General features: G+C 39.0%; 2 protein-coding genes across 8 annotated transcripts in view; one reads left to right on the plus strand and one right to left on the minus strand.

Moving 5' to 3' along the window:
- Window positions 1-26,213, plus strand: part of EIF4G3 (eukaryotic translation initiation factor 4 gamma 3) — a 370,577-nt gene that overhangs the window by 310,323 nt on the left and 34,041 nt on the right. For all 7 annotated transcript variants that reach the window (XM_060141188.1, XM_060141189.1, XM_060141184.1 and 4 more), the window contains 10 exons: window positions 7,120-7,266; window positions 8,689-8,925; window positions 9,968-10,072; window positions 11,485-11,617; window positions 14,279-14,373; window positions 16,570-16,663; window positions 17,665-17,782; window positions 19,327-19,547; window positions 21,622-21,740; window positions 25,677-25,849. In XM_060141188.1, coding sequence (XP_059997171.1) covers window positions 7,120-7,266; window positions 8,689-8,925; window positions 9,968-10,072; window positions 11,485-11,617; window positions 14,279-14,373; window positions 16,570-16,663; window positions 17,665-17,782; window positions 19,327-19,547; window positions 21,622-21,740; window positions 25,677-25,849 — 1,442 coding nt within the window. The remainder of the gene's footprint in view (window positions 1-7,119; window positions 7,267-8,688; window positions 8,926-9,967; window positions 10,073-11,484; window positions 11,618-14,278; window positions 14,374-16,569; window positions 16,664-17,664; window positions 17,783-19,326; window positions 19,548-21,621; window positions 21,741-25,676; window positions 25,850-26,213) is intronic.
- Window positions 8,069-8,576, minus strand: LOC132516346 (small ubiquitin-related modifier 2-like). Its single transcript, XM_060142779.1, has one exon. The coding sequence runs from the start codon at window positions 8,526-8,528 to the stop codon at window positions 8,241-8,243; it is 288 nt and encodes a 95-aa protein (XP_059998762.1). The 5' UTR covers window positions 8,529-8,576; the 3' UTR covers window positions 8,069-8,240.

Consider the following 26,213-nt stretch of genomic DNA (forward strand, 5'->3'; position numbering starts at 1 on the left):
GACAGCCCCCCTACAACAAAGAATTATCCAACCCAAAATGTTAATAGTGTCGAGATTGAGAAACCTGGTCTAGATGGTTGAGATTTTAAGATTTAAGAGAATACTTGTTTTCATTGTTCAGAGCTGGGTTGTTGTTTTGTTTTGTTTTGTTTCGGCCACTCTGCGCAGCTTGTGGGACTTAGTTCCCTGACCAGGGACTGAACGCCCACCGTCGGCAGTGAAAGTGCGGACTCCTAACCACTGGACCGCCAGGGAAGTCCCTCAGAGTAGTTTTTAAACCTTTTTTCTGCCTCTTTCTCGTTCACCTGGATCACACACCTCCATTTAAAACCTCCTTGGTTACTTGGCAGTGATTAGCTAGGGGAGGGCTGGAGAATACAATTATACTGTGTGCCCGTTTTCCATGACATATTAAAGGGTAGGCTTTGGGGAAGGAATTCTTTAGATTTACAGAGGAAATTGGTATAATAGTTTTGGCTTTACCCAGTTACTCTGCATATGCCATATTTATTATGTCCACAGACACACTTGTTTAGACATATACGCAGCTGCCTGCCTCTACCATGCTCTGCTGAGTGCAACCTCTGACACATAAGGCTTAAGGGCATCATAAGAGATCGTAACCTGTGCCTCTGGAGTATGCTGCTGCTTCTCCTAGTTCAACTAGGAATGACTGAAGAGACCTGCAAGACCTCCTTCACAAACTGCGGGGCATTTAACCAGAACTCAGTACTCCTCTTAGGAGGAGGAGGACATCTGAATCCAGCGGCCAGTGAAGAAGAGTAGACAAGAGAAATTGCTATCCTGTATCTAAATCTGTGCTTAAATAAAATTTTAAGTTGGGTTATTAGTCACTTTAATTGAGATGCTTTTGTTTCAATCAAAATTTAAAGAAAACCCCCATCTCAGAACTCCATTAGAATGTAAGTTCCTAAGGGCAGGGACTTTATCTGGGGTTTTCCACTGCTAAATTCCTAGTGCCTAGAATGGTTCCTGGCACATAATAGACCCTCAGACATATGTCTTGAGTGAGTGGGTAGATGCATGAATGAGAGTAACTAACAACTTTTTATTGTATAACTTAAGACCGTACTTTTGTTACTTTTTATCTCTGCTGTGGCAGGCATGCATACCTCAGCTATAGAGAGTGGCACTAAAGGGTATATTTTTGAGCATTCTGTGTGTGTCCTGTTATACCACATCCAGGACTTTTAACGTTGCCACTTTTTAAGTGCCTTAAAGCAAGATGTGAAAGGAAGGATAGGACTGATTATAGGAAGAGATAATAAGAGAACAAGGGAGACACAATTAAATCTCTTCAGAAATAAAGCCTGGAATTACAGACATGAAAAGTTGGCCTTAGGCAACAGCAAGTGGCTGGAGTCAACTGGAGGAGGAAGGATGTGCAACTTGCCTGAGGAGAGATGAAAAATGTTTGGTTTTTTAAAAATTTTTTTTTAACTTTGGCTGCATTGGGTCTTCATTGCTGCGTGCAGGCTTTCTCTAGTTGCGGCGAGCAGGGACTACTCTTCCTTGCAGTGTGCGGGCTTCTCATTGCGGTGGCTCCTCTTGTTGCGGAGCACGGGCTCTAGGCACGCAGCCTTCAGTAGTTGTGGCAGGCGGGCTCAGTATTTGTGGCCCGCGGGCTCTAGAGCGCAGGCTCAGTAGTTGTGGCGCACGGGCTTAGTTGGTCCGTGGCATGTGGGATCTTCCCAGACCAGGGCTCAAACCCGTGTCCCCTGCATCAGCAGGCAGTTTCTTTGAAGAAAAGATTGTTTTGAAGAAAAAGATTGATGAGAATTGACTTACCGTTTCATAACTTGACCACTCCCTTTTCAATCTTGTGGGTATGCCTAAGCACTGTATACCTCTTCACATGTATCTAATAGAGCTGCATTTTGATAGATGTGTTCATAATACATACAGATTATGTTAAGTTCATTTTTAGGTGGGAATTTACTAAGGTCAGTATATAACCACTGATAAATGATAGTATGTCACCATAGACCTATGAGTTATAGTCAGACAGTTGATTTATTGTTGTTCACTTTGCATTTTAGAGTTAGTTTGGGGGTCCCACTTGTTTATATTATAGTAGTCATTCCAAATACTTTACCTCAGACCAGAACATGCTTCAAGCAAAATAACTACTGGGCCATGAGTTACCACTAGCATCTTTATGTTCTGGGACAGCATTCAAAATCCTGAGCATGCTAAGCAAGGCCAGTACTTGTCCTTCTATTTTCTAGTTTCCTATTTGACTACTATAATTAACACACAGCTGATAGTCCTTGATGATTCTCAGGGATTTTCATCCTTTTAAGGATAAGGAGTATCTACCCTCAACACTAACAAATATATTAGCAGTACAAATCCTATTGCTTGAAGAAAATGACTACCTGATGCTGACAGCATTCATACCCAAGATTGCTGGCTGACCGGTATGTGGACAGGTCTCATCACAATATGAGATGGACACTGTTAGTTTACAGTGTAATGTAATGTCACATGGTTAGTTTACTGTTGTGTGAAAATGAAAAGGTAGGTGCTCTCCAGCGAAGCTAGCTTACCAAGCAGTCTTACTATAAAATATTCCCCCTTGACTCCCTCACCTCCTGAGAAATCATCTCCCAAACAACCCATTTGAAACACTTATGTATCTTAGTTTTGATCACGGACTACTGTTAGATGAAAATTATACTTGTTGGGATTTCCCTGGTGGCACAGTGTTTAAGAATCTGCCTGCCAATGCAGGGGACACAGGTTCGATCCCTGGTCCGGGAAGATCCCACATGCCGCGGAGCAGCCAAGCCCATGAGCCACAACTACTGAGCCTGCGTGCCACAACTCCTGAAGCCCTGCTCTGCAACAAGAGAAGCCACCACAATGTGAAGCCTGCGCACCACAACGAAGAGTAGCCCCCGCTCACCACAACTAGAGAAAGCCTGCACGCAGCAATGAAGACTCAAGGCAGCCAAAAAATAAATTTAAAAAAAAAGTTTTTAAAAAAAGAACAAGAAAGCTACAGTTGTTTAGAGAGATCTTTTTCTCACTTTTGCATGTCGCCTTTCATTTTTGCTATTATCCACAATCACATCTTCAAGCATCTACCTTGTCTCCTGTTACAGACTGGATGTTTGTCTCCCTCTAAATTCATATGTTGAAGCCCTAACCCTCAGTGTGATGGTGTTAGGAGGCAGGGCCTTTGGGAGGTAATTAGCTTTAGATGAGGTCATAAGGGTGGGGCCCCATGATGGAATTTGTGCCTTTATAAGAAGACGAAGAGGCACTAGAACCTCATTTTGGACACATGAGGATAGAGGAGAAGGCAGATGTCTGTAAACCAGGAAGAGGGTCCTTCTTCCCCAAGAACCAAATCTGCTGGCACCTTGATCTTGGACTTCCAGCCTCCAGAACTGTGAGAAGTAAATGTCTGTTGTTTAAGCCACCAGTCTATGGTATTGGGTTGGTCAAAAATTTTCACTTGCGTTTTTTTCCTTAAGATGTTACAGAAAAACCGGAACAAACTTTTTGGCCGACCCAGTATGTTGTTATAGCAGCTCTACCAGACTAGACACCCACTCTTCATGTTCTGTTCTAACTAACCAATTTTACTGAGTCTCCTGACCAATGTCCAGCTGATAACACATGCTGACTTAATAATGTCATAATCCTGTTTAACTTATCATCTCTTAAGAAGAAAAAAGTTACCATGCATCACAATTCTCAGAGGATATATCCTCCCTGGCCTATTTCCATATTTCCACAGCCTTGTTAACCATCCCCAGAGGACCTTAAGATCAAGTTCCAAAACAAGTCTTAAGGGAGTTGTGTAGCTAGACATTCATTCATTTGGAGACAAATGTTCTTGCAGATTTGTGGCCATTCTGCTGATTGTTTGATTTTAATATTTCCATGTGAATATATCTAAAAAGCTTATGCACAATCACATGTTCTTTATGTCCTATACATGTGAAGTGTCCCATGACCATCATTTTGGGATAGCAGATATTCAATTCTCTTGCCTTTTGTGGTTCTCTCCCTCATTGCTTTGTGAGCTAACTTAAATACTTTCTTTGATATTTATGTTATTAGAATATAGATTTCTCTTAATTTTTACTTACAAACATGTCAAATACAGCTGCAAGTTTAAATGTAGCTATATTAGTTTATTGTACTCTTACTTATGTGCTAGAAACTATTATTTGTTTTACTTAGACTATCTCATTTAATCCTTCAAACAGTCCTAAGAGATAGATGTTATCCCCATATTAGAAAGAAACAGAAGTTTGGTGAAGCTAATTCATTTGGCCAAAGTCACATGGCAGATCTGGGGTTATGACTATCTCCAAAGCTCCTGTTTCAACAGCTACTTTATGATGTCCCTCAATCTGTAATCACTGGAATGCCTCCTTCTGCAGATGAAGGGACTAAGGCTTAATGAGGTAACTTTCTCACCTTTACATACTGATTAGGTATAGAGTTGGGATCCAGATCCTGATTTTATGACTTAAGATTCCAGTGCTCTTTCACTTTCAGTGTTCCCCATACCCCAGGTAAACTTTATTCTTTGTGACTTATAAAGTGTTTCCCCCAAACCTGGTTCACTGGATGCTTAAAGCTGCACTCTAGGTTAGACACAGGGATTGTGCCTCCCTTGTTTTTAGATGATGAAACGAACTTGGGTTAAAAGAATTGCCTTTGTTTAAAATCAGCTGAGCAAATCTTTTGATCTTTAACCCAACACTTTCAACATAGCCTTCCCTACATAAAAGGTGTAAAAGGCAAAGCTTTTTATACATTTTGTGTAGGGAAAAATTCTCCTTTGCTTTATGCCATTTCTATTTCTTTCTATAAACCAACATATCACAAGTTGTATTTATTTAACCTTTCTGACTCATTTTAATTCTGGTCCCTCTCACCATAAGACAGTGGCTTGAATTTTCATATTATCCACATTTTTCTCATTTTCTACACAGTAAATCCATAACGCAGGAAACATCTCATTATGGCCCAGGTGATTTTTATTATATCACTCTATTATGTTCTTAGTGTTAATATAGGTAATGGTGGTGACTATGCCAGGAGGTTGGATAGGACCTTTTGACTGGTTTACTTGTGTTCCTGTACAGTAGCAAATTGGACGTAACTGCTGATTTTTAGAACCTTCAGTCTATTCTGGAACCTTATGTCATGTTGGTGCTCTGTTATATATAACCTCGCTTGTAGACATGCTTCTTGTAGTGCATTGTTGTATATTCTGGGTTGTATATAGTAAGAGTCTACTTTGGGCTTTTACTTTGAAGAAAACCTTTGCTTTTGTGTAGCATTTCTTTTCTTTAAGGCTGATTAACACCTACTCTTGTGTGATCGTAGAATAGGCCTGACTTTGAAGTGACTTGTAGTCACTTGCATTTGAATGGCCTGAATTTGGAGATAGGGACATGCTTTTCTATGGTTGTCTAAAAAGTATTTGATCATCTTCCCTTCTTTCTAAGTTAATGTTTCTTGCTGAAAAGAAAGTATAATGAAACACTTGACCCTTGGTTGGTAAGAACTGGACTTGCTGACTGGTCTTTCGTATCCATTGGGAACACGTTGGAGAGTGTGCCATCGGTTCTGTCACAAATATCTTGTACTATAGTATCATAGTCCTGAGTCCTCAAGTCTCTAGCCATTCAGCCTTGATCAGTAGTTGTCCATTCTGGTTGACAACTCTTTTGTGAGTATGAATACAACACGTCCCATTTTTTACCAATTTCTCCCACTAAATCTAGGGTGAAGACCATGTATTTCAGAACTTTGGGAGCCACTGTGACTCTAGAAAAACCATTTTGCCATGTGAGGCAATGACTGTTCAAAATGGTACTCAGGGGATTTTGTCTGTAAAATAGAATATTTTAGTCAATCACTGTACCGGACCACTTTCTTTATATTCTAAATAAGAATGTCTCTGTGTCTGGTTACAAGTAACCTTGAAGGTGTGAGCTACTGCAGTTACTAGAAAGCAATTGTCATTGGATTTGAATGGAAATCTTGTAAGCATCTTGCCTCCAAGAGGCGCCTCCCCTCCACCCTGAGTCTTTCTGTATATCAAAAGAATGTTTCTAAGGTGGGCATTTATTAGACTGAACTTTTAGAGAATTAGTAATTTCTTTTGACACATAAGAAATAATAAATAGGGACTTCCCTAGTGGCGCAGTGGTTAAAATCTGCCTGCCAATGCAGGGCACACGGGTTCAAGCCCGGGTCCGGGAAGATCCCACATGGCGCAGAGCAACTAAGCCCGTGCGCCACAACTATTGAGCCTGCGCCCTAGAGCCCTCGAGCCACAACTGCTGAGCCTGCAAGCCACAACTACGGTAGCCCGCGTGCCTAGAGCCCGAGCTCCGTAATGAGAGAAGCCACTGCAATGAGAAGCCTGCGCACAGCAACGCAGAGTAGACCCCGCTCGCCACAACTAGAGAAAGCCTGCACGCAGCAACGAAGACCCAATGCAGCCAAAAATAAATAAAGTACATAAATTTATAAAAAAAGAATAATAATAAACATACTATATTGATAGTCAAAGTAAATACTAGTATTACAGTGTTGTGACATTCCCCTTAGGAATAGATATCTCAAAAATCCTCAACTGTGTCCCCACACTTCTGCTTTTTTCTAGAATAAGGACCTCACCTCCAACAGTTTTCCTGTGGCCATGAAATTCTCCCCTGCTTTATTTCGTTTTTATTTGTTCCTTTAAACCAAAGTACCTACGGTAGTAGGAGGAAAAACAAAAGTAATAACCCTTCAGAGTTAAAAAGGTCTAGAGGAGTGCAGAATCATGACTATAGTAATATTACAAGGATTTCAGTCAGCTAGAGGCACAACCAGTCAGAGAGGATACAGTACATTTATATGAGAGGAATGTGTATCTTTTCTGCATAAAACTTAAAACATCTTAACCATTAAAACATGAAATGCCTTAAGCTAAATTGTATATATCTTGTAGAAAGAATGCTTACCTGTGGTTCGGTCAGCGTTATTTTGCACAATAAAGAAAATAGATATTTTGAGAAAATCATTAAATTTCTTTCAGTAATTTTGCCGCTTTTGCATTTTCCCATCTGGATGCAGCTGAAAGTACCCATGGCGGACAAGCCTGGTAACACAGTGAATTTCCGGAAGCTACTACTGAACCGTTGCCAGAAGGAGTTTGAAAAAGATAAAGCTGATGATGATGTCTTTGAGAAGAAGCAGAAAGAACTCGAGGCTGCCAGCGCTGTAAGTATTTTCATGGAAAGACAGTGCTTGAGCACTTCAAGTATTATCAAATAGAATTTTCAGGAAGCTGGCTACAATATCTTCCTACACTTCAGTAGGTGCCTGTGGCCTTTTCTTCACATGGAAATACACTGTATTGGTGTTTAGAGGAATGCTTTATTCCTTTTAGTGCCACATGTAAGGGCAGCTCAACCTTCTAAGATAGGGATTCAGAACCTAGACTTCAGAAAGGTCACTAAATTCCAGAAATCTCCTGAAATGGATGCACACTTACAGGTATAGTTTTGTTTTCTGAGTAGGTCTGTAGTTACTGTCAAAATATCAAAGGGTATCCCTGACCCCTAGAAAGGGTGAGGACCATGAATCCAAGCGTATTTTTTTTTTAAACAAGAAATTTATTTAAATGACAAGACGCTTGACTTGAAGGGAAAACTATCTAGGATTCATTTCTTTTAGAGTAATTTATCCCTACTTAAAGACAGGTTGCCTTACATGTAACAGCTACGTACAAAAAAGTTATAAAATTGTCCTTGGTTTTACAATGATACATGAAAAACATTAAAATTCTCCAATCGAACAAGGTATGCAAGAGTTTTTATGCTGGTTTTTTTTTCGTTAAATAGTGAGAGCAAAATAACTTAGTGGAATATAAAGATAAGAGCTGAATGAGCATGCTACTAATGGAGAAAAGGGGGTATTTTCACAGAACCAGTATTTTTCCCCATCCCATCTCCATTTGATGTCGATCAAAACATACCATTGGCCATTTAGTTTAAAAAAAAATGCAATAAGCTTGTGCATATACACCAGTTACTTTATGTACGATAAAGGAATGGGGAAGGGCATAATGAAAGAATAGAGAAACTATACTGTAATAGTCAGGATGTGGTGGAACCAAATTGCGGTATTCTAATTGAGAACGTCTTCTTGGTCTGGAGGAACAGAATTCTGGAGTAAAGTAGCAGGTTTTCTCTTTAGTAGACACCTCCTGTCTGCTGTTGGAACACATCAATTGCATCTTCATCCTCCACTTCCAACTGTGCAGGTGTGTCTGTTTCATTGATTGGCTGCCCATCAAATTGGGACCTGATCTGCCTCACTGACAAACCCTGTCCTTCACAGTAGGCTTTCATTAGTTTACTAAATGGTGCATGCCTCTTAATATTAAACTGCACCATGGAACCATCCTGCCCTGCCACCTTCAAATTAATACAGTCATTGTTCTCCATCTTGATTCTTTCCTTGGGCTTTTCATCAGCCATGGTGAGCACTGGAGTCTCCTCAGCTGCCGCTTCACAAAAGAGGTACCAGGTCCGCCCTGAACAAGCACACAAGCAGCACCGGTCAAGCGTATGTTTTTAGCATCTATTATGCAGTACCATTTTCATCATCAAGATTCTGTTATTCTTCCTTACACAATAGCCGGAGGAGAGGACAAGGCTTCATGATGAACTAGAAGAAGCTAAGGATAAAGCCCGGCGGAGATCCATTGGTAACATCAAGTTCATTGGAGAACTCTTTAAACTCAAAATGCTGACTGAAGCCATCATGCATGACTGTGTGGTGAAGCTGCTAAAGAACCATGATGAAGAATCCCTCGAGTGCCTGTGTCGCCTACTCACCACAATTGGCAAAGACCTGGACTTTGAGAAAGCAAAGGTAAAAACCCCAGATCTCAGAAACCTCCGGCAGGCACCCTATGTCAATTGCGGAAGAAGTAGACTGTCAACACGAGCGTCCATCTCGCCCCAGCAGTCTAGGCTGCCTGTTTTTCTTCTTTTGCCCTTCTCATTGTCATTGTTGGGCCATCATGCTCCTTACCACATTTTCATTAACGTCAGAAGTGAAGAGGGTCCCAAATTATATAAAAGCCAATTCATGAATTGAGATTATTTGTCACTTGTCCTTTTTCTGCATGACTGTTTCACAGGTCATTTGTATGTGTATGTATAGCAAATTGTGGACAGAAATTTTGGAGAGAAAAGCTACTAAGGGCCAGGGCTGAGGGTAAGACAGAAACAAAGAAGACACGATAGCTTTCTCAAGTTTATGCTCTAATAGAGCATTAGCGACAGAGCTGTCTAACCATAATATAAGAAATCATTAAAAGTATTATAATTCAAATATAGCATGGTACTTTCCAAATAACGGGTAGGGAAATTAGAAATGCATCAAAGAAATAATGTTAGAAATGTTTCATAACATCAGAATCAGCTAGGATTATGTTTGGCTATGACAGAAAACCCCAAATATCAGTGTGTTATACAAGACTGAGGTTAATTTCTCAGCCATGTAAATGAAGTTCAGGGGTAAGAAGTCTGAGGCTGGCCTGGTGGCTAAGCGATGATAAAAAATTTCAATTCCTCCAGCTTAACATTTTGTCATCGCTAAGGTGTATGTAGCCCTTGTCCTTACTGATCTGATAGCCTAGAAGGTTGGAAAGGGGCAAAGGACCCAGCCACCCATCTCTTAAGGTTCCGAGGAGCTGCAGTATGACATTTTCATCTATATTTTGTTGGCCTGTGACTGTGACCAGCTGCCTGGAATATGTAGCCTTTATTTTGGGTGTCATGTTCAATTAAACATTCTACCCCATGGCCTTTTGGCTATAAGTTGTGTTTATAGGCCATTTAAAATTCTACATGGTAAAACTACATTTGAATTCCTCAGCCAGGAATACTAATGATTTTGTATCCTGCAGCCACGTATGGACCAGTATTTTAATCAGATGGAGAAAATTGTGAAAGAAAGAAAAACCTCATCTAGGATTCGATTCATGCTTCAGGATGTGATAGACCTAAGGCTGGTAAGTAGAAAGATAAGCCTACCACTACAGTCTCTTTTCAGGAGTTGGCTTGGGGAGGATGTCCTAAGATTTACATGTATAATAATTTAATGCTTTTGCTGCCTGACTCTCAGAACTTGAACTGACAAACTTTCGTGAGGGAGTTATGTGAAAGGACAAAGGGCATATACACCTACCTGTCTGTTACTTGTTTCTTTTCTTTATTCTGATTTTCAAACCACATTGCAGTTTTGAAATCAGGCATTCTGTGGTCATTTAAATTTAGTCTTAGCATGCTAAATAATCAGGAAGGCTCATCTTCAAAGTGAATATATTTAACTTCCCTAAGCCTTACATTTTAGCCTCTGAAATGGTGATGTTGCCTACTTTGCAGATGTGTTACGAAGATTCACTGAGGTAATTATGTATCGTGCCCAGCTCAAAAGAGATGTTCATGTTTTCCTCTCTTTTTCTTACCGTATACCCTCTTGTTCTGCTGATTTTTTTTTTTTCCTCATTTCTCATACCAGGTGTAGTTTTTACCACTACCACCTCTTTTCCCTTTTCCTATATTAACTCCTACAGGGAATATACTGCAGCTGATGCTAAGCTAGAGAAAGTGAATATGGGTCCCCCCTCTTCCCTGCCCTGCGCCCAGACCAGATGGTATTGATGACGATTCTTTATCTCCCTAAGCCGAGATGTGACCTCAGGATCCTTCTTATTAGCAAAGCCACTACCAGTTGATCAGAATTTTGAATGCTGATTTCAACCTTTTTGCCATTCTTGCCTCAAGCTAATATAAATGTTAAAAACTTCTCCGCCTGTTCCTTCAGTCACTCATATTGGTATCAGATGTTGAGACTCTAGCTGGGAAGGGAAGTAAAGGGAGAAGTGTAACTCTAAGGAGACAGCTTGTTTTGTCCTTAGCGGAGAGGATAACCGGAGCTCAGAGCGGTGTGGCATTTTGTGTAGACACCAGAACCTTGACATGGGTGGGAGAAAAACGCTAGTCATCCTCGATTTAGATCCCCAATGGAGTGTGCTATGAACTGAGTGGCAACATACCAGACTAAGTCAAGGCCAAAGAATCCTGATCTTCGTTGATTCCTCTTCTCACTCCTTTCAAAAATACAAAATGATAAAATGCATAGATAGGTAGGTAGGTAGGAAGGAAGATAGATAGATAGTTTGGCCAGTCTTTCACTCTGTCTTTATCCATCAGCTATTGGAATGCTCAGTATACAGTAGCTCAGGGTTGATTGAGAAAAATTTAATTATTTGGCTGTAATGAAAAACTGGCATAGTACCAGATTTTAGATGTATTTTATACTTTTCCAGCAAAGTATAAAACAGATTCTCAAAAATTTCATTTTTATTTTCCTTTTTATTTTTAGTTATCTGGCTGATAACTTCATTTTCTCCTTTTATAGTGTAATTGGGTATCTCGAAGAGCAGATCAAGGGCCTAAAACTATTGAACAGATTCACAAAGAAGCTAAAATAGAAGAACAAGAAGAGCAGAGGAAGGTCCAGCAACTCATGACCAAAGAGAAGAGAAGACCAGGTGAGGGGTGCAGTCCACCACGCATTAGAGAACTTGGGAGTTTTGAGGGATAGATGTTTAAGAATTCTATTTTAAATATGAAATGAGAGCAGAAAGACTAACCCAAAGAATGGAGTGGTGATTGGTAAGTGAAGCAGCTTCACCTGGAGACTGGTTGTTGAGTAAAAGCAGAGAATACAGGAACTAAACATGATTTCTTTGACTACTTCAAAGGCAGTAATCAACAAGACTTTATTGGGCATCTTCTGTATACTCAGTATTGGTGAGAGATATAAAAAGAAGTAGAAGATATAGCTCCTTCCCTCTGAAAGCTTTCAGTTTATCGGGAAAGCCAAAACTAATAAAGGGTACATTTTCAAGCAAATGGAAGATGCTATCAATTATGAAATGTATTCTCCACTAAGGCTATTAAAATTCAGAAGAGGAGAGGTAGAAACCTGGAGGAAATCTTTATTTGAGGAAGGGGCACTTGAACTGGGTGTTGGTGGATGGACGATATTTGGAAGGGAAGGAAAAATTTTAGTCATGAAATTAAAATAAACATATACTGTAAAGAGGAATCAGTAAACCTGATTAGAGTAAAATTTAAGTGTTCAGAAGGAATGGAAAAATGTTTGTCCAGAAGAATGGAGCCAGATTAGGAACTTTCGGCTTGATTTGACATTAAGGAGCCATTGTGTGTTTTTGAGCCAAAGGAGTAATGTCATGCTAGAGATGCATAAATAAAATGAGTCTGTTGCTCTTCACATGATGAATCAAGGGCTACACTGAACTCAGAAATGTTGCTGTTGCCTGAAATGCTATGTGGAGGAAGGTAAGATGAAAGATGAAATAGAAGGCATTTTACAGCTGAGAAAATAGAAAGTCTATTGACTAAGTTTAGGAATATTGGAAGAGGAAAACTTTTTCAGAAAGGAAATGATCTTCTTTTTTTTAAGCCTGTTCCTTCTAAGATGACATCCAAATGAGAATGCTCATTTTGTCCACTGTACAGTTAAGTGGTCAGTTAAGTGACTGGGTCATATTAGTAATAGAGGTTGAGAGCATAGACTGGAGCCAAGCTATCTTGATGTGAATTTCAGCTCTCCTGCATCCTAGCTGTATGACCTTGCACAAGTCACTTAATCTGTAAAATTGATCACATAATAGTACCTAGGATTTGGGTGAGGATGGAATGAGCTAATATAGGTAAAGTGTTCATCGTAGCAACTGCCACCTAGTAAATACTCAATAACCATTAGCCCTTATTTACCATAGACACTGTATAGCTCATAGTGAAGTTCTGAGAGATGAATCCTCCAGGGAAGAAAGTGTGCTTTTCCATTTCACAGGAACAAGGAATAAGCAAGCCTGTTCATGATCATTAATACCATTTAGCAAAGAGAAAATCAAGAAATACGTGAGGATTGGAAAAGCTTTTGGACAGACAGTTTGGTGGTCTTTCATTCATTTATTCAATATTTACTGAGTGCTTGTCACTTAACAGGAGAGACAAAGTCCCTTACCTCATGCAGCTTACATCTTACGGGGAGTGGGAGGTGGGGTGGGGAACAAATACATAAATATACAGTTTTGCCAGATAGATATGTTCTATAGAAAAGCTAAAACAGAGAGGGTGGGGGTAGGAGAGCAAGGTTTGATAAATAGAGGTTACAGTTTTAAATAGGGAGGTTGGGCAGCCTATTAAAAGTTGGTGTTTGAGCGAAGACTGAATGAAGTAATGAGTCATGTGGATATCTGGGGAAGACGGTTTTAGGCAAAGGGAATAATAAGTACAAAGGCCCTGAAGCAGCCTTTTCAAGGATCAGCAAGGAGGCCAGTGTGGCCACAGCAAAGGGCACGGGGGGGCGAGTGGTAGGACATTGGGTCCGAGAGGAAGGGGGCCAGATTATTTAGAGTTTGTAGGCCCTTTATAAGGAACCTGTCTTTCTCTCAGAGTGAAATAGATAACAGAAGTGTTCTGGGCAGAGAAGTGACAGGACCTAACTCACACTTTACTAGGGTCACACTGGCTGCCATGATGAAAACAGGTGAGGGTGAAAGCAGGGAAGCCAGTGACGATGTTTTTATACCAGTCGAGGAGTGTTGCTGGCTTAAACCAAATTTGTAGTGTTAGTAGTGATTAGAAGGGGCTAGATGCTGAATACATTGAAAAGGTTGAACTGACAAGATTTGCTGACAGATCAGGTGTGACGTGTGAGAGAAAGAGGAATCAAGGTTTTCTGCCTCAGCAGCTGAAAGTTTGGAGAAGCAGGTTTTGGGGGGATGATCGAAGCATAGTGTGTCATATGACACCATTAAGTGAAATAAACTTTGCAATAAATTATTTCCATCTGATCTCTCCCAAAGTGTTCTCATCATTAACTCTATAAACATTAGATTTGGCCCTCCCTTGTCTAGCACTAAATCCCTATTCATTTGTATCAGTTGGTTTCTTCTAGGTCAGTAATGTTTCATGAGAGATGGATACAAGCAAAGTACTTCTACTTGATACTTTCATGTTGTGGGTAGTAAAGCGACTGTCAGCAACGCTTTTACAATTTCTTTTGTCTTTTTCCTGGGTTTTGATTGGAGCTGCTGAGTTGAAAATATTGCTTGCCCTTTCATTGTCAAACTGACTTGAGACAGATGAGAGAGGGGCTCGCTCTGTCTTCCCTGCAGGTGTCCAGAGAGTGGACGAAGGTGGGTGGAATACTGTTCAAGGGGCCAAGAATAGTCGGGTACTGGACCCCTCAAAATTCCTGAAAATCACTAAGGTGAGTGTGACATTTAAACACAACTTCAAACAGCCCCAAAACATGGCTCTCAAAATTATTTCTCATATAAAATAGCCATATTGCAGATTTTATGGGGTGGTGGTTTTTTCATGCAGATGTATTTCTACAGCTCAGCATCATCAATAAGTGTATTCTTACCTACTTGTCCTGGCATTAGTCCTTTTATTTCTATGAGTGTTTATTAAGGAGGACTAGGTTAATTAGGTTTACTAAGGCTTACTAATTGACTAGGTTAATTCTTAAAGGTATGAGATGCTTAGTATAAGAGAGATGATAACAAAAATTCTTGAGAAGTCATAGTTAATTGCAAGCTTTTATACATATATATATATACAGTATATTCATACTGTATGATATAATATTCATACTGTATAATATATATACAGTATATTCTTAGCTCTGAGGAAGAAGCAGGTACCTGTCTAAGTCTAATCATGAAAGGAATGAATGGTTTGCTATATCCAAGGCATAAAAGAAATCACAGAGGACCTACCAGAAATTATTCTGTGATAAAGATTTAATGTATTCTCTTTCCTTCTCTTGAGAATCCATGGGCAGTAAGAGGAAAGAATTTTCTCCTAGCAGATGTTTTCAGCAGTGGAAGTTGATCACTATAAGTAGAATGAAGAACCTTGGAAAAGATAGAGAGAGTAGAATTACATTTTGTAAAAGTGGAAACTTGTACAGCCCAGTGAGTTTTGCAGATCACTTTCAAGTGTAGTTTGATCCTTACTTGTAATATTATTTACATAGTCCTGAAAATTGGCAGCCTGCCAGTAGGATAAAGAACAACCTGAAGCTAATGTTGAAAATATCAAATGGAAGAAGATGGGCTGTGTTGTTTGCATCTTTATGGTCTTGTCAAGGCATTGCTTCAGGATAGAACAGTCCCTCGCTGGGTCTCTTTTGATGTATCAGCTGGGATCCTGTTCTCTAAGATTCTGGTACATTCTTCCAGTTGTTTATGTCTCAGAGAAGGAATTCCATTTCTGAATACAACTTGATTCCCATCCACTTCCATTTCCAGCAAGAGACAGTTTTAACCGAAATCATTTGTCTGTGTTTTACAATATTGTTTCTGTGCATGGGCACTATGATAAGCCTACAACATTATTTCCTTAATATTTTGAAAAATATATAAATTAAAAAAATAAATGTAGTATATATTCAGGCAGTTATACTGTAGGTACTCTATATAAACATCTCATTAAAAGTTCAAAACCATTAAGCAAATTCACTGTTAACTGTTAACTGTCATATAGCAAACAGTACCGTCAGAATATAGTAATACCTTTGTTACAAGGCACTGCTTTACAGCTTTTGTGCTGTGGTGTGCATTTTATGAGTAACTTGGATTCATTTGTACTGAAGTTGTGCTGGGGGAGTTAAACCTGAGAGATATCGGGCACCTTAACTCCCTGTCTTAACATTTCATTCTCTTTTGTTTTATTCCTCTTTGTTGAATGCTCCTATTCCACCTCTCCTTCCCATCCCCACCCTAGTTTAGGCTTTGCTAAAATGTGAAATCTTTGTGTCTTTCAACCTGTTTTCTGACAGTCACTTGAAGAGATTAATGAGTTGACTTTGTAGTATTTGTTTACTCCTTTTTTTTTTTTTTTCTTTTTTCCTTTTTTAAATCCCTGGGCATTATTGTGAGAGGGGAATCACTAGAAACTACTTATGTTTAGCAGATTGGCATTGCCGTCTTAGAGGATCTGAATGCATTCTCCAGACCAGTGGTTTCTAACTGTATTTTGTGGAAGCTGGATTCCAGAGAGTGCTTCAGGGGCCATGGGAATCCCAGTTTAATGTGAACGGCTCCCATTTATGTTTCTTATGTGCGCATTCCAGGCAAAATTTTGTTGTTGAAATTGGTTTTATTTCACGGTTAAAAAAATAAGGTAGAGGCTTCCCTGGTGGCGCAGTGGTTGGGAGTCTGCCTGCCGATGCAGGGGACGCGGGTTCGTGCCCTGGTCCCGGAGGATCCCACATGCCGCAGAGCGGCTGGGCCCATGGGCCGTGGCCGCTGAGCCTGCGTGTCCAGAGCCTGTGCTCCGCAACGGGAGAGGCCACAACAGTGAGAGGCCCACGTACCGCAAAAAAAAAAAAAAAAAAAAGGTAAACTGTTCTTCTAGAATATTTCCTATTGTTGACTTGTGGTCACTTATGTTACAGCCCACAATTGATGAGAAAATTCAGCTGGTACCTAAAGCACAGCTGGGCAGTTGGGGAAAAGGCAGCAGTGGTGGAGCAAAGGCAAGTGAGACTGGTAAGTATGGAGTATCCCTTCTTGGGAACCTGCATGTGGTCTATTAGCATTCACCTTACAATGCTTTCTGCAGTCATTTCATAAACAATTTTAGGAAAATATCTATAGACTAAATCATAGCTGGATTTATTGGTGTCCCACTCTAACATAATTTGAGCGTTTCTTCCTCAGTAAGGATCCTTAGGTATTTTGAATATTTAAAAAAAATTTTTTTAATTCAGTTAGGTTATTTAAAACTTTAATCTATTTGATTCCTTTGTTGCTGTTGTTATTGTTCACAAATTCAGTATAATTAGAAAAATTACTGGGACTCCAGGTTAAAAAGGGAAACTCATATTGCTGAGAAAAATAATATTATTACGCAGAAGCATTTAATTTCAGGGAGTTGTGAAAGAAAAAAAGAATTAGATTAAAATATTTTTCAAAATCTTTGCCGAAAGTAGATTTTGAGAGATTTGGCTTTAGGACTGAAATATTTGGATCATTACAAACACATCTTAAAAGCTAAAGAAAGACCAATGGAAAAAATGTAAACTTCATTGTTAACCTCCTTCCCGTATTTCCCTTCTACTATGTAATTTTGACCTTTTTTCTTTTAAATTAGAAAAGAAATTGTTCACTTAAACTCACATCCATAATTTTATGTAAATGATATCACAGCATTTCTGGTAGTTAGCTTTTTTAAGTGAAATATTTTGTTTTGCTTGCCTCCTTCCTTCCTATATTTACCATTCCCATGCCCTACTTAGGATAATTTAATTACATTTTTAAAGGAACAAATGGTTGTAGTGAACAAAGATTCCTAAATCCTTTTTTGCATACAAGATCCCTCTAACACTGTGCTTCTGAGAGTGTGGTCTGTGGACCAGGAGATTGGTACCACCTTATTAGGCTGGTTAGAAGTGCCTAGTCTCAGGCCCCACCCCAAGGAGGCAGATGAATTAGAAGCTGTATTTTAGTCATGTGATTTGTATTTTTTTCTCACTTCTCAATACCTATAGATGCCTTAAGGTCAAGTGCTTCCAGTTTAAACAGATTCTCTGCTTTGCAACCTCCAGCACCCTCAGGGTCTACATCATCCACGCCTTTAGAGTTTGATTCCCGACGGACGTTAACTAGGTAAGAAGCTCGGTCTGCACATTAACTCAAGACTTACCTGCTTGTCAGACTGTTTCTGTCTGTCTCTCTCTCCCTCCCCCCAAACACACACACACACACACACACACACACACACACACACACACACACACACACACACACACACACACACACACACACACACACACACACACACACACACACACAGATTATGATAATCCCTATGGATAGATTCCTTTCATCCCTAAAGTTGAATTTCTCCAAGATAAGGAAATTATAGATTTAGAATGAGGTGGAAGGGAAGGGCAAGTTATCTGACAAATATCTAATACTTTGCTCGACTAAGAAAGCCAGGCCCAACCATAGAGCCATGGAGGCTTGTGTAGGGCTCTCCAAGGTAATGCCTCAGGATGCTCTAGATTAACCTAGCACTCTCAAGCTGTGAGTTAAAGGGCATAACAGCCCACCCATATATTTCTCTGTCACACTGTCCTTGGAGTTATATTTGAGGTTGTCTTTTATTTTTCACTACTCTCTATATTCTTCTGTCTTTCTACTTTCATTTTTGTAGGATTTATACAGTCAAGTGTTCCATTGACTAGTTTATAGAGAGTGGATGGGGACCTGTAATATAGTGACAGAGAATAAAATTTTTTCATGTAAACACTTTTAGAGCTGAGTTTCTTTAAACTGTCAAATTTTTGTTTTTTATTATAATCAGTATAACTAGTAGATTTTCTAAGCTGTATTACTATTCTCTTGGCTTTTGAAACAAAATATAGCACAGGTCAACTTTTTAATGATGGCATAGATTGCCACTGAGCATCGGTTGTGCTACTGAGGTGTTTGTGGCTCTTTGCCCTGCTTTAGATTTCCCCTGATGGCCCTGCTTTTTGAGTACTGTGTATGTTCTTTCATAGTGGTTAGAACATTGTCGTTCCTCTAGGTCTTCCCTCTTTTCTACTTTTAAATTCTCTGTTTCTGATCTGCCCTGGGCCAAGGACCTATTTGCCCAGCTGGTCAGAATTGTCTGAAAAAAGAGTAGGAAGATAGGAAGATTCTCTCTTAAAATGAACGAAGTGTGCGATTTTGGCTATTCAAAAACTGTTTCTACTACTTGGTTCTCAAATATTTTCCATGTGTTTGAAGTTTCTGAATAAATAAAGTATCATTGAAAGTTTTTAAGATTGTGATACCACATTCTTTTGGTACTCTGTTTCCCTTTCACTCATTTAGCTCATACATTCATTACTGTCTTCTTTTTTCTTAAAAGTTTTTTTGTAATTTAAATAAAGAATTTCCATTAGCATTTAAAATTTTCAAGTGGTATCCCTTTAACATTTAAGAAAGAAGTCGAACACATCTTAATATTCTCTTTAAAGCATGATTTTACTTGTTTATATAAATAATTACACTTGGAAATATAATTGTTGCCTCACACATCTGAAGTTATCTGTGAAAAATTCTTCTGCATACTTTTAGAAAGTCTTAGTGTTATTTTATAATTTGAATACAGAGTGGATGAGGTGGTCTTTAGTTTGAAAATTGTTGTTTTGTCTTTTAAGTCGCGGAAGCATGGGCAGGGAGAAGAATGACAAGCCCCTTCCATCTGCGACAGCTCGCCCAAACACTTTCATGAGGGGCAGCAGCAGTAAAGACCTGTTAGACAATCAGTCTCAAGAAGAGCAACGGAGAGAGATGCTGGAGACTGTGAAGCAGCTTACAGGAGGCATGGATGTGGACAGGAACAGCACCGAGGCTGAGCGAAGCAGAATCAGGGAGTCAGGTGAGAGGCTTTATATGAACAGGTACAGGTGAAGATTGGGCCCTTAAATTTGGAGGGAAAAAATGCAAAGGAGACTTTGTGCCTGAGTAGATTTCAGAATCAATACATGAAAACAGCACGTATACCAGTGCCTTAAAGGTTAAAGGGTATCTTCATAATTTTATAACATAGCTCTCATTCCCCAGGTATCCCTTTGTTCAGCAATTTGTAAATTTTCCCTTCTCACTATTAAAAGTGATATAAAAGTTAAAGGGTATCTTCAGAATCTTATAACATAGTTCTCATTCCCCAGGTATCCCTTTGTTCAGCAATTTGTAAATTTTCCCCTCACTATTAAAAGTGATGATGATGAGGTCCTCTTGATGTATATTAAGCAGTGAATTTCTTAGAAGTTCCCTAAATTATACCCCAGTGTGCATTAGAGTGCCTGTCCTTTGTACAGCCCCTCAAATGTATGAAAATTCTGACACTCTTGAGCCACAACAGGGCAAACCAAAGAGAAAGTATCAGGTTGTCTTTTGTTACCTTCATCTTGGAACCTCTTTGGTTTTTGTACATGTTGAGCATGTATGGGCTTAGAGGACCAACTCAAATAGTGCTCTAAAAACTGCCTCATGTATTTAACCTATCTGTGTTTCAGTGTCCTCATCTGTCATATGGGGATAATAAGTGTACTAACCCTGTAGAGTTGTGGAGATTAAAAGTGAGGTTAATACATGTAAATACTTAGGACATTACAATAATAAATACAAAGTTTGCAAAAGGTATTAGATGTCTTGATGATGACAGTGATGAAAAATAGTTTTGAATCTTAATCCTGAAGTAATACTGGTTGTTTTACAACATTTTCCAAGCTTCCAATTTTGTTTCACTATTTAAATTGTGTCTCCCAACTGTAGTTTCTAAATGGATTTCACAGGCAAATTGAAATGTCTCCTCCCAACTGATAAAGACTTCGGATCTTTCAGTGGGGTTTTTTTTTTTTTTGTATTTTATTTATTTATTTTTTATACAGCATGTTCTTATTAGTTATCCGTTTTATACATATTAGTGTATATATGTCAATCCCAATCTCCCAATTCATCCCACCACCACCACCCCAGATCTTTACAAGTGGCTTTCTTATCTGAGCTAGTTTATTTTGAGAACATAACAAGGTAGGGTGTGAAAATAATCTTGTGTGTAGTGAATAATGTAGCACAGCTGCCCTCTGCATGTTTATTGTCTGGGCCATTTGTTCATTTGCCACGTGCACCTGAGCACCTAGTGACTTCTGGGTACTCGACCCCTGCTCTTGGCCTTCAGTCTGCTGGATCAGGAAGAACTTTATCAAATAACCCCACGAAAGATGATATATAAATACAAACTGAGCAAAATGCTATGAAAGAAAGAAATGTATTTCTAAGAGAGTACTTAACAAAGGAGCTAAGTACAGTTGACACAGAGGGATGTTAGGGAAGGCTTCCCTCAGGTCTGAAGGACCAAGAGGAGTTAAAACAGGTTTGCAGGGAGGGATGGATGATAGACAGAGAGAAAGATCGTTTCATACAGGAGGAGCACCGTGAGCAAAGTATTAGTAGGTGGAACCATGGCGTATTCAAGCAGCTACCAAAGGCCAATGTGGCTGTAACTCTGTGCACAGTTGTGTGGGCCTCATGTGCTCTTCATCATAGAAGCAATGGAGAGGAATCGAAATACAGAAAGGAAATGGAGTATGATCTGGAAAAATGTTGAATTACTATGTTGTATACCTGAAACTAATGTGATATTGTAAATCAGCTGTACCTCAATTTAAAAAAAATACAGAAAGGAACAAAACTCTAATTATAAAAATTTATCATGTCCCTGTACCTTGTAGCTGTTGTGGATTATGAAGTTACTTAGTGCGTATCTACTCTAAAAAAATGTTTCTGTATTCTACTTTTAGGTAGCTTGCTTTGTCAAATTTGTATCTATTTTAATGCCTTTACTAAAAAAACAATGTAACAACACATAAATATTGTCAACCATAATCCTCCCATTTTAATGATAATTTTTGTCGTTTTTACTTTCTCACTTTTTTTAACCTCACTAGTAACGAAACCAGAAATTCCAGCAACGTCAGCCCCTGACAAGCCTGCCTTGTCAGAGGAGGAGATGGAGAGGAAGTCCAAATCTATCATTGATGAATTTCTACACATTAATGATTTTAAGGTAAATGAAATTTTTAAAAAAGAAAGCAACAACAACACAGAAAGCCCCGTGGCAAGAGACAGAGGAACTTGGTTCTGGTCTAAGTCAGTTATTGTGAACTGACGAGACTTAGAGTGAGTAAGCCAAGACTTACACAGTTCAGTTTGCACAACTTTGATGCATTTCTGCCAAGTACTCTCTTTTAAATTGATACTGTAGTTTACAAGATCAATGGTCCGGAAGGAAGAACGGGTATCAATCCATTCCCACTATGGAGTAACCAAATTGACTTTGATACTGATGAACAAAAAATAACACATTATCATTATGAGGAATTCCTGGCTCCTTATATATTACCTGTCATTATCTTTACAATCATTTTATCATCATTCTCATATTAACTTTAAAGTACAGCTGACATTACTTTTTCTTTATTTCATAAGTAGAAAGCTGAGGCACAAAAGAGTAAGTAATGTGCCAGGGTCAGACAGCCTAAGTGAAACATTTCAAGATGTGGCTTTCCGTTTGCCCTTCTTTAACCTTAACCTTCTCCTTGATCTTCATTTTAAGATAGCAGTGAATAAGATATACGTACTGCCTGACTTCACGAGCCCTGTAGTCTTAAGGTAGAGACAGATCATAAACAGATGAATTCTATAAATAGTTAAACTGTAGTAGACCTATAGGGTCTTAGGAGAGATCATATAATGAGGCCTAGTTTAGGGATCTGGAGTCAGCAAAGGCTTATCTGTTAAAATATTTGTCAGATACATTAACTACTTTTGCTTTGGCAAAAGCTTACTGAAATTGTCCAAAATTTACAAGAAGTAGGAAGAAGTTTTGCTCATGAGCGAGTTGGAGAGGAGTACTTTGCAGAAACCCTTGGAAATGCAGCAAAAATAAGTGAACATTAGCTGGAATGAGCCAAAGAATAGACTTCATATACTGTGGTTTGTTAGATTCCTGGAAAATGAGGAGTATTCTTACAAATTGGCAGCACAGCCTTTTTCTTATGTGGAAGTAGGGAAATGGGAAAGAAGAAAATGGAAAGACTAAGAAAAGATGAAAAACAGAAACAGTAAGGAAGAAAGCAGTAGAGATTGTCTTTAGAAATAATTTAAAGGATATACGAAGTCAGTGAGCAACAAATACTTTGAAAGAGGAAAAGTAGGACCCTGTGATGAACTGGAGGTTTAAGAAGAAAAAGACCTTCGTAACACTTAGGTGCAACGAGAGAACCCTTCGAAGATTCTTTAGCCCTAGACCAAGCCTGCGGAAGGGACAGAGTCAGTTATGACTCATGAATGTCATTATGCATTGTACAAGGCAGCTCTGCTGCTGAGTGGCAATAGGAACCAGGTAATAATGTCGGACGTAGTGAGGACTTACTGTGTGCTAGGTGCTACTCCATGTATTTTATGTGTATTAGTTTATTTAATCTTCATAATACCATCCAGACATTAATATTATTATAATAGCCATTTTTACAATAAGGAAACTGAGGTGCAAAGATGTAAAGTAACTTGCTCTAGGTCATACTGCTGATAAGTGGTAGACTCAGGGTTCAAATCCAGGCTTCTAGCTTCAGAGCATAAACTATACTTTTTCTTATTACCTTTAGGGTATTAGTGTGTCATGCTAAAGGCTTACAGAGCTCATTCTAAGGGAGTTTTTTCCCTAATATTTTAATAGGTGCTAATACAAATTAATATTTATTGAGGCTTTGTTTTGTGTTTGGCAATGTGCCAAGTGCTTCTATCAATATATATGTATTATTTGCAATCCTCATAGTAACCCTATGATAGGAAGTCAAAGCTGAGAGATTAAGTTACATCCCTAAACTCATACAATAGTAAGTGGCAGAGCCAGGGTTCAAACCTTCGTTTGTCTGACTCCACATCTTGTGTTTTTAGCCTATGTGATACATGTATGTATTGAGTGCCTGGAATGTGCCAGCCACATTGTCAGGAGTACTTCCTGGAAGTACTGCAGTGTATGTAGTGACAGCATAGTCTGTTTTTTTATGTTTCTTTTATGGAGTTTATGTTCGAGTGGGAGATACAGACAAAGCTGCCCTAAAAATAAACAAACAGCTACTACAAAAAGGAAACAATGTTATAGTGCAGAGAAGTAAAATTAGGTGGTATGCTAGCCGGTGATTGGGCAGTCACAGGGACTATAGGAGGTGTCATTTCAGCTGAGAGCTCAAAAACAAGAATCAAACCGTTAGAAAATCAGGGAGAAGGGTAAGATTATGAACTGCTGTGAAATTAGAAGCTTCTCATTAGAAGTTCCATGATGTAGTTAGTTGGCCTGGTAGGCAGATTCAGTGACTAAATACTCACTGGAAGACACTTAGTCACTTCAGGTTTAGTACTGAGCACTGAGTACTTGCATTCATTTTTACTCTCTCCTGAAAAGGCCTTTTAATGATGATGGTAGGCTTAAAATGAGGTAAAAACCCACAAGGATAAAGAGCATAAGGAACAGAGGGCAGCAACATTCTGGAAGTTAGAAGGATGAATGGTAATTTACTTAGCAGACCATGAATGTGCGTGAGGTGCAGATGGGGCTAGAAACAGAAGGACTGATTGGTTAAAAGTGTATGTAAGAAACAGCTTTACATGACAGTTGTTTCAAAAGTACCAGTGTCATAAAAAGACAAAAAAGAGAGAAAGGACTGATCTAGACTCAAAGCGTCTAAAGCGGGAATTGGAATTCCCTGACGGTCCAGTGGTTAGGACTTGGACCTTTCACTGCCAGGGCCCTGGGTTCAGTCCCTGGTTGGGGAACTAAGATCCCTCAAGCCGCACAGCAAGGCCAAAAAGAAGGAGTCTAAAGAGACATCATGACATGTGATGTCGTGTTTCAGTTGGATCCTAGAGCAACAACAACAAAAAGTTATATTGGTCATTTGGGGACAATTGTGGAAATTCGAATGTGCACTATATATACCAGATATTTTTGTTGACACTATTGTATGAATGTTAAATTTCTTGGATATATGAAGAGAAAGAAAGCTAACAACTGATGAATCTAAATTGAAGTAAAGGTATATAGGTGTACCTCGTATTACTCTTTAATTTCTCTATAGTTTGAAATTTTTTTAGTTAAAAAATTGATGTGGGAGGTATTAAATAAAGTAGCAGAGGGGAAATAAAATAGCAGTGAGACACGCAGATACGCCTTACTCCCTTCTGCAGTCAGGAGGCTGCCCTTCTCACATGCATCTTCCCCCTCAGAAGAGCTACTCTCTTCAGGTGTTGAACCAAAGGATTTTGGACTCAGACCAAGTTGAGGTAGCTGAGGGCAGGGAGGCACACTGCTGTATTGGTGATTCAGTGACCCTGGCTGCCAGGCTTTTATCCTCCAGATCAAAGATATTGACCTAGCTAGATCATCCCATGGTAAGGACCAGTTTACAAGCCCCACATCCCAATATCTTCCTAAAACGTTTTTAGTACTTCAGCTAACCATGTCAACTTTACTATGAAGGAAGGCATTTTTCATTGAAGATTTTGCAAATATTACATACCCAAACAGAATTACCTCAGTTGCCACATTAAGGCCTTTGAATCGTGACATTGAATTTCTATTTAAATATTATTTCATAATATACCATTTCCAGTTTTAAAATGATCATAATATAGGTAAATATTGTGTAGAAAAATACATTTTTGCCTCTGGTCCTTTGAGTGATCTTTAATAAAATTGTTAATCTAAACACATTAGCCTTGTAAAGATGCACTAGTATTTTTAAATATGCCTCATAATATTGCCCACATTAACCTGGATTTTACTGAGCTATATTAATGTTTAACTATATATATATGAAAACTGTCTTGTTCTTAGAGTTGTCTACTGACTTTGTCATAAGTGAAAGATTTTAAACTTATTTTCACACTCTGGTGATTCTATCCATATTTTGGAGTAAGCTTTTATTTGCTATTTGAACAGGAAGCCATGCAGTGTGTGGAAGAGCTGAATGCCCAGGGCCTGCTATATGTGTTTGTGAGAATGGGTGTGGAGTCCACCCTGGAAAGGAGCCAGATCACCAGGGATCACATGGGCCAATTACTGTATCAGCTGGTGCAGTCAGAAAAACTCAGCAAACAGGACTTTTTCAAAGGGTCGGTATCCTACTCAAGAGTGGTATTCAGTTACTAGGCTCTTAATAGTCTTTAATTTTAAAAGTACATATCTTTTTAAGTATTTAGCTGTTTCCATAGATTAAAACTGTATCTACCATAATATGTTGATGTGTATTGTATTGATAATATGTTGGTTGATATGATGGCATTTTATAGATTGTGCTAGGGCATAATGGTCATTTTCTGATTTTCTGTATCTAGTTGTTAGACGTATATTATGATGTAAGTAAGATAGCAGAGACCCCCTTAACTGTCGGGAAGCTCTGAGCTCATCAGCCCATTTATATGTAAACCCCTGCATGTTCTCTAGGAAAAAGCTTTTCTTTGTGAGAAAAATTCTGGA

Source organism: Lagenorhynchus albirostris, chromosome 2 (assembly GCF_949774975.1).
Source record: "Lagenorhynchus albirostris chromosome 2, mLagAlb1.1, whole genome shotgun sequence".
NCBI lineage: Eukaryota > Metazoa > Chordata > Mammalia > Artiodactyla > Delphinidae > Lagenorhynchus > Lagenorhynchus albirostris.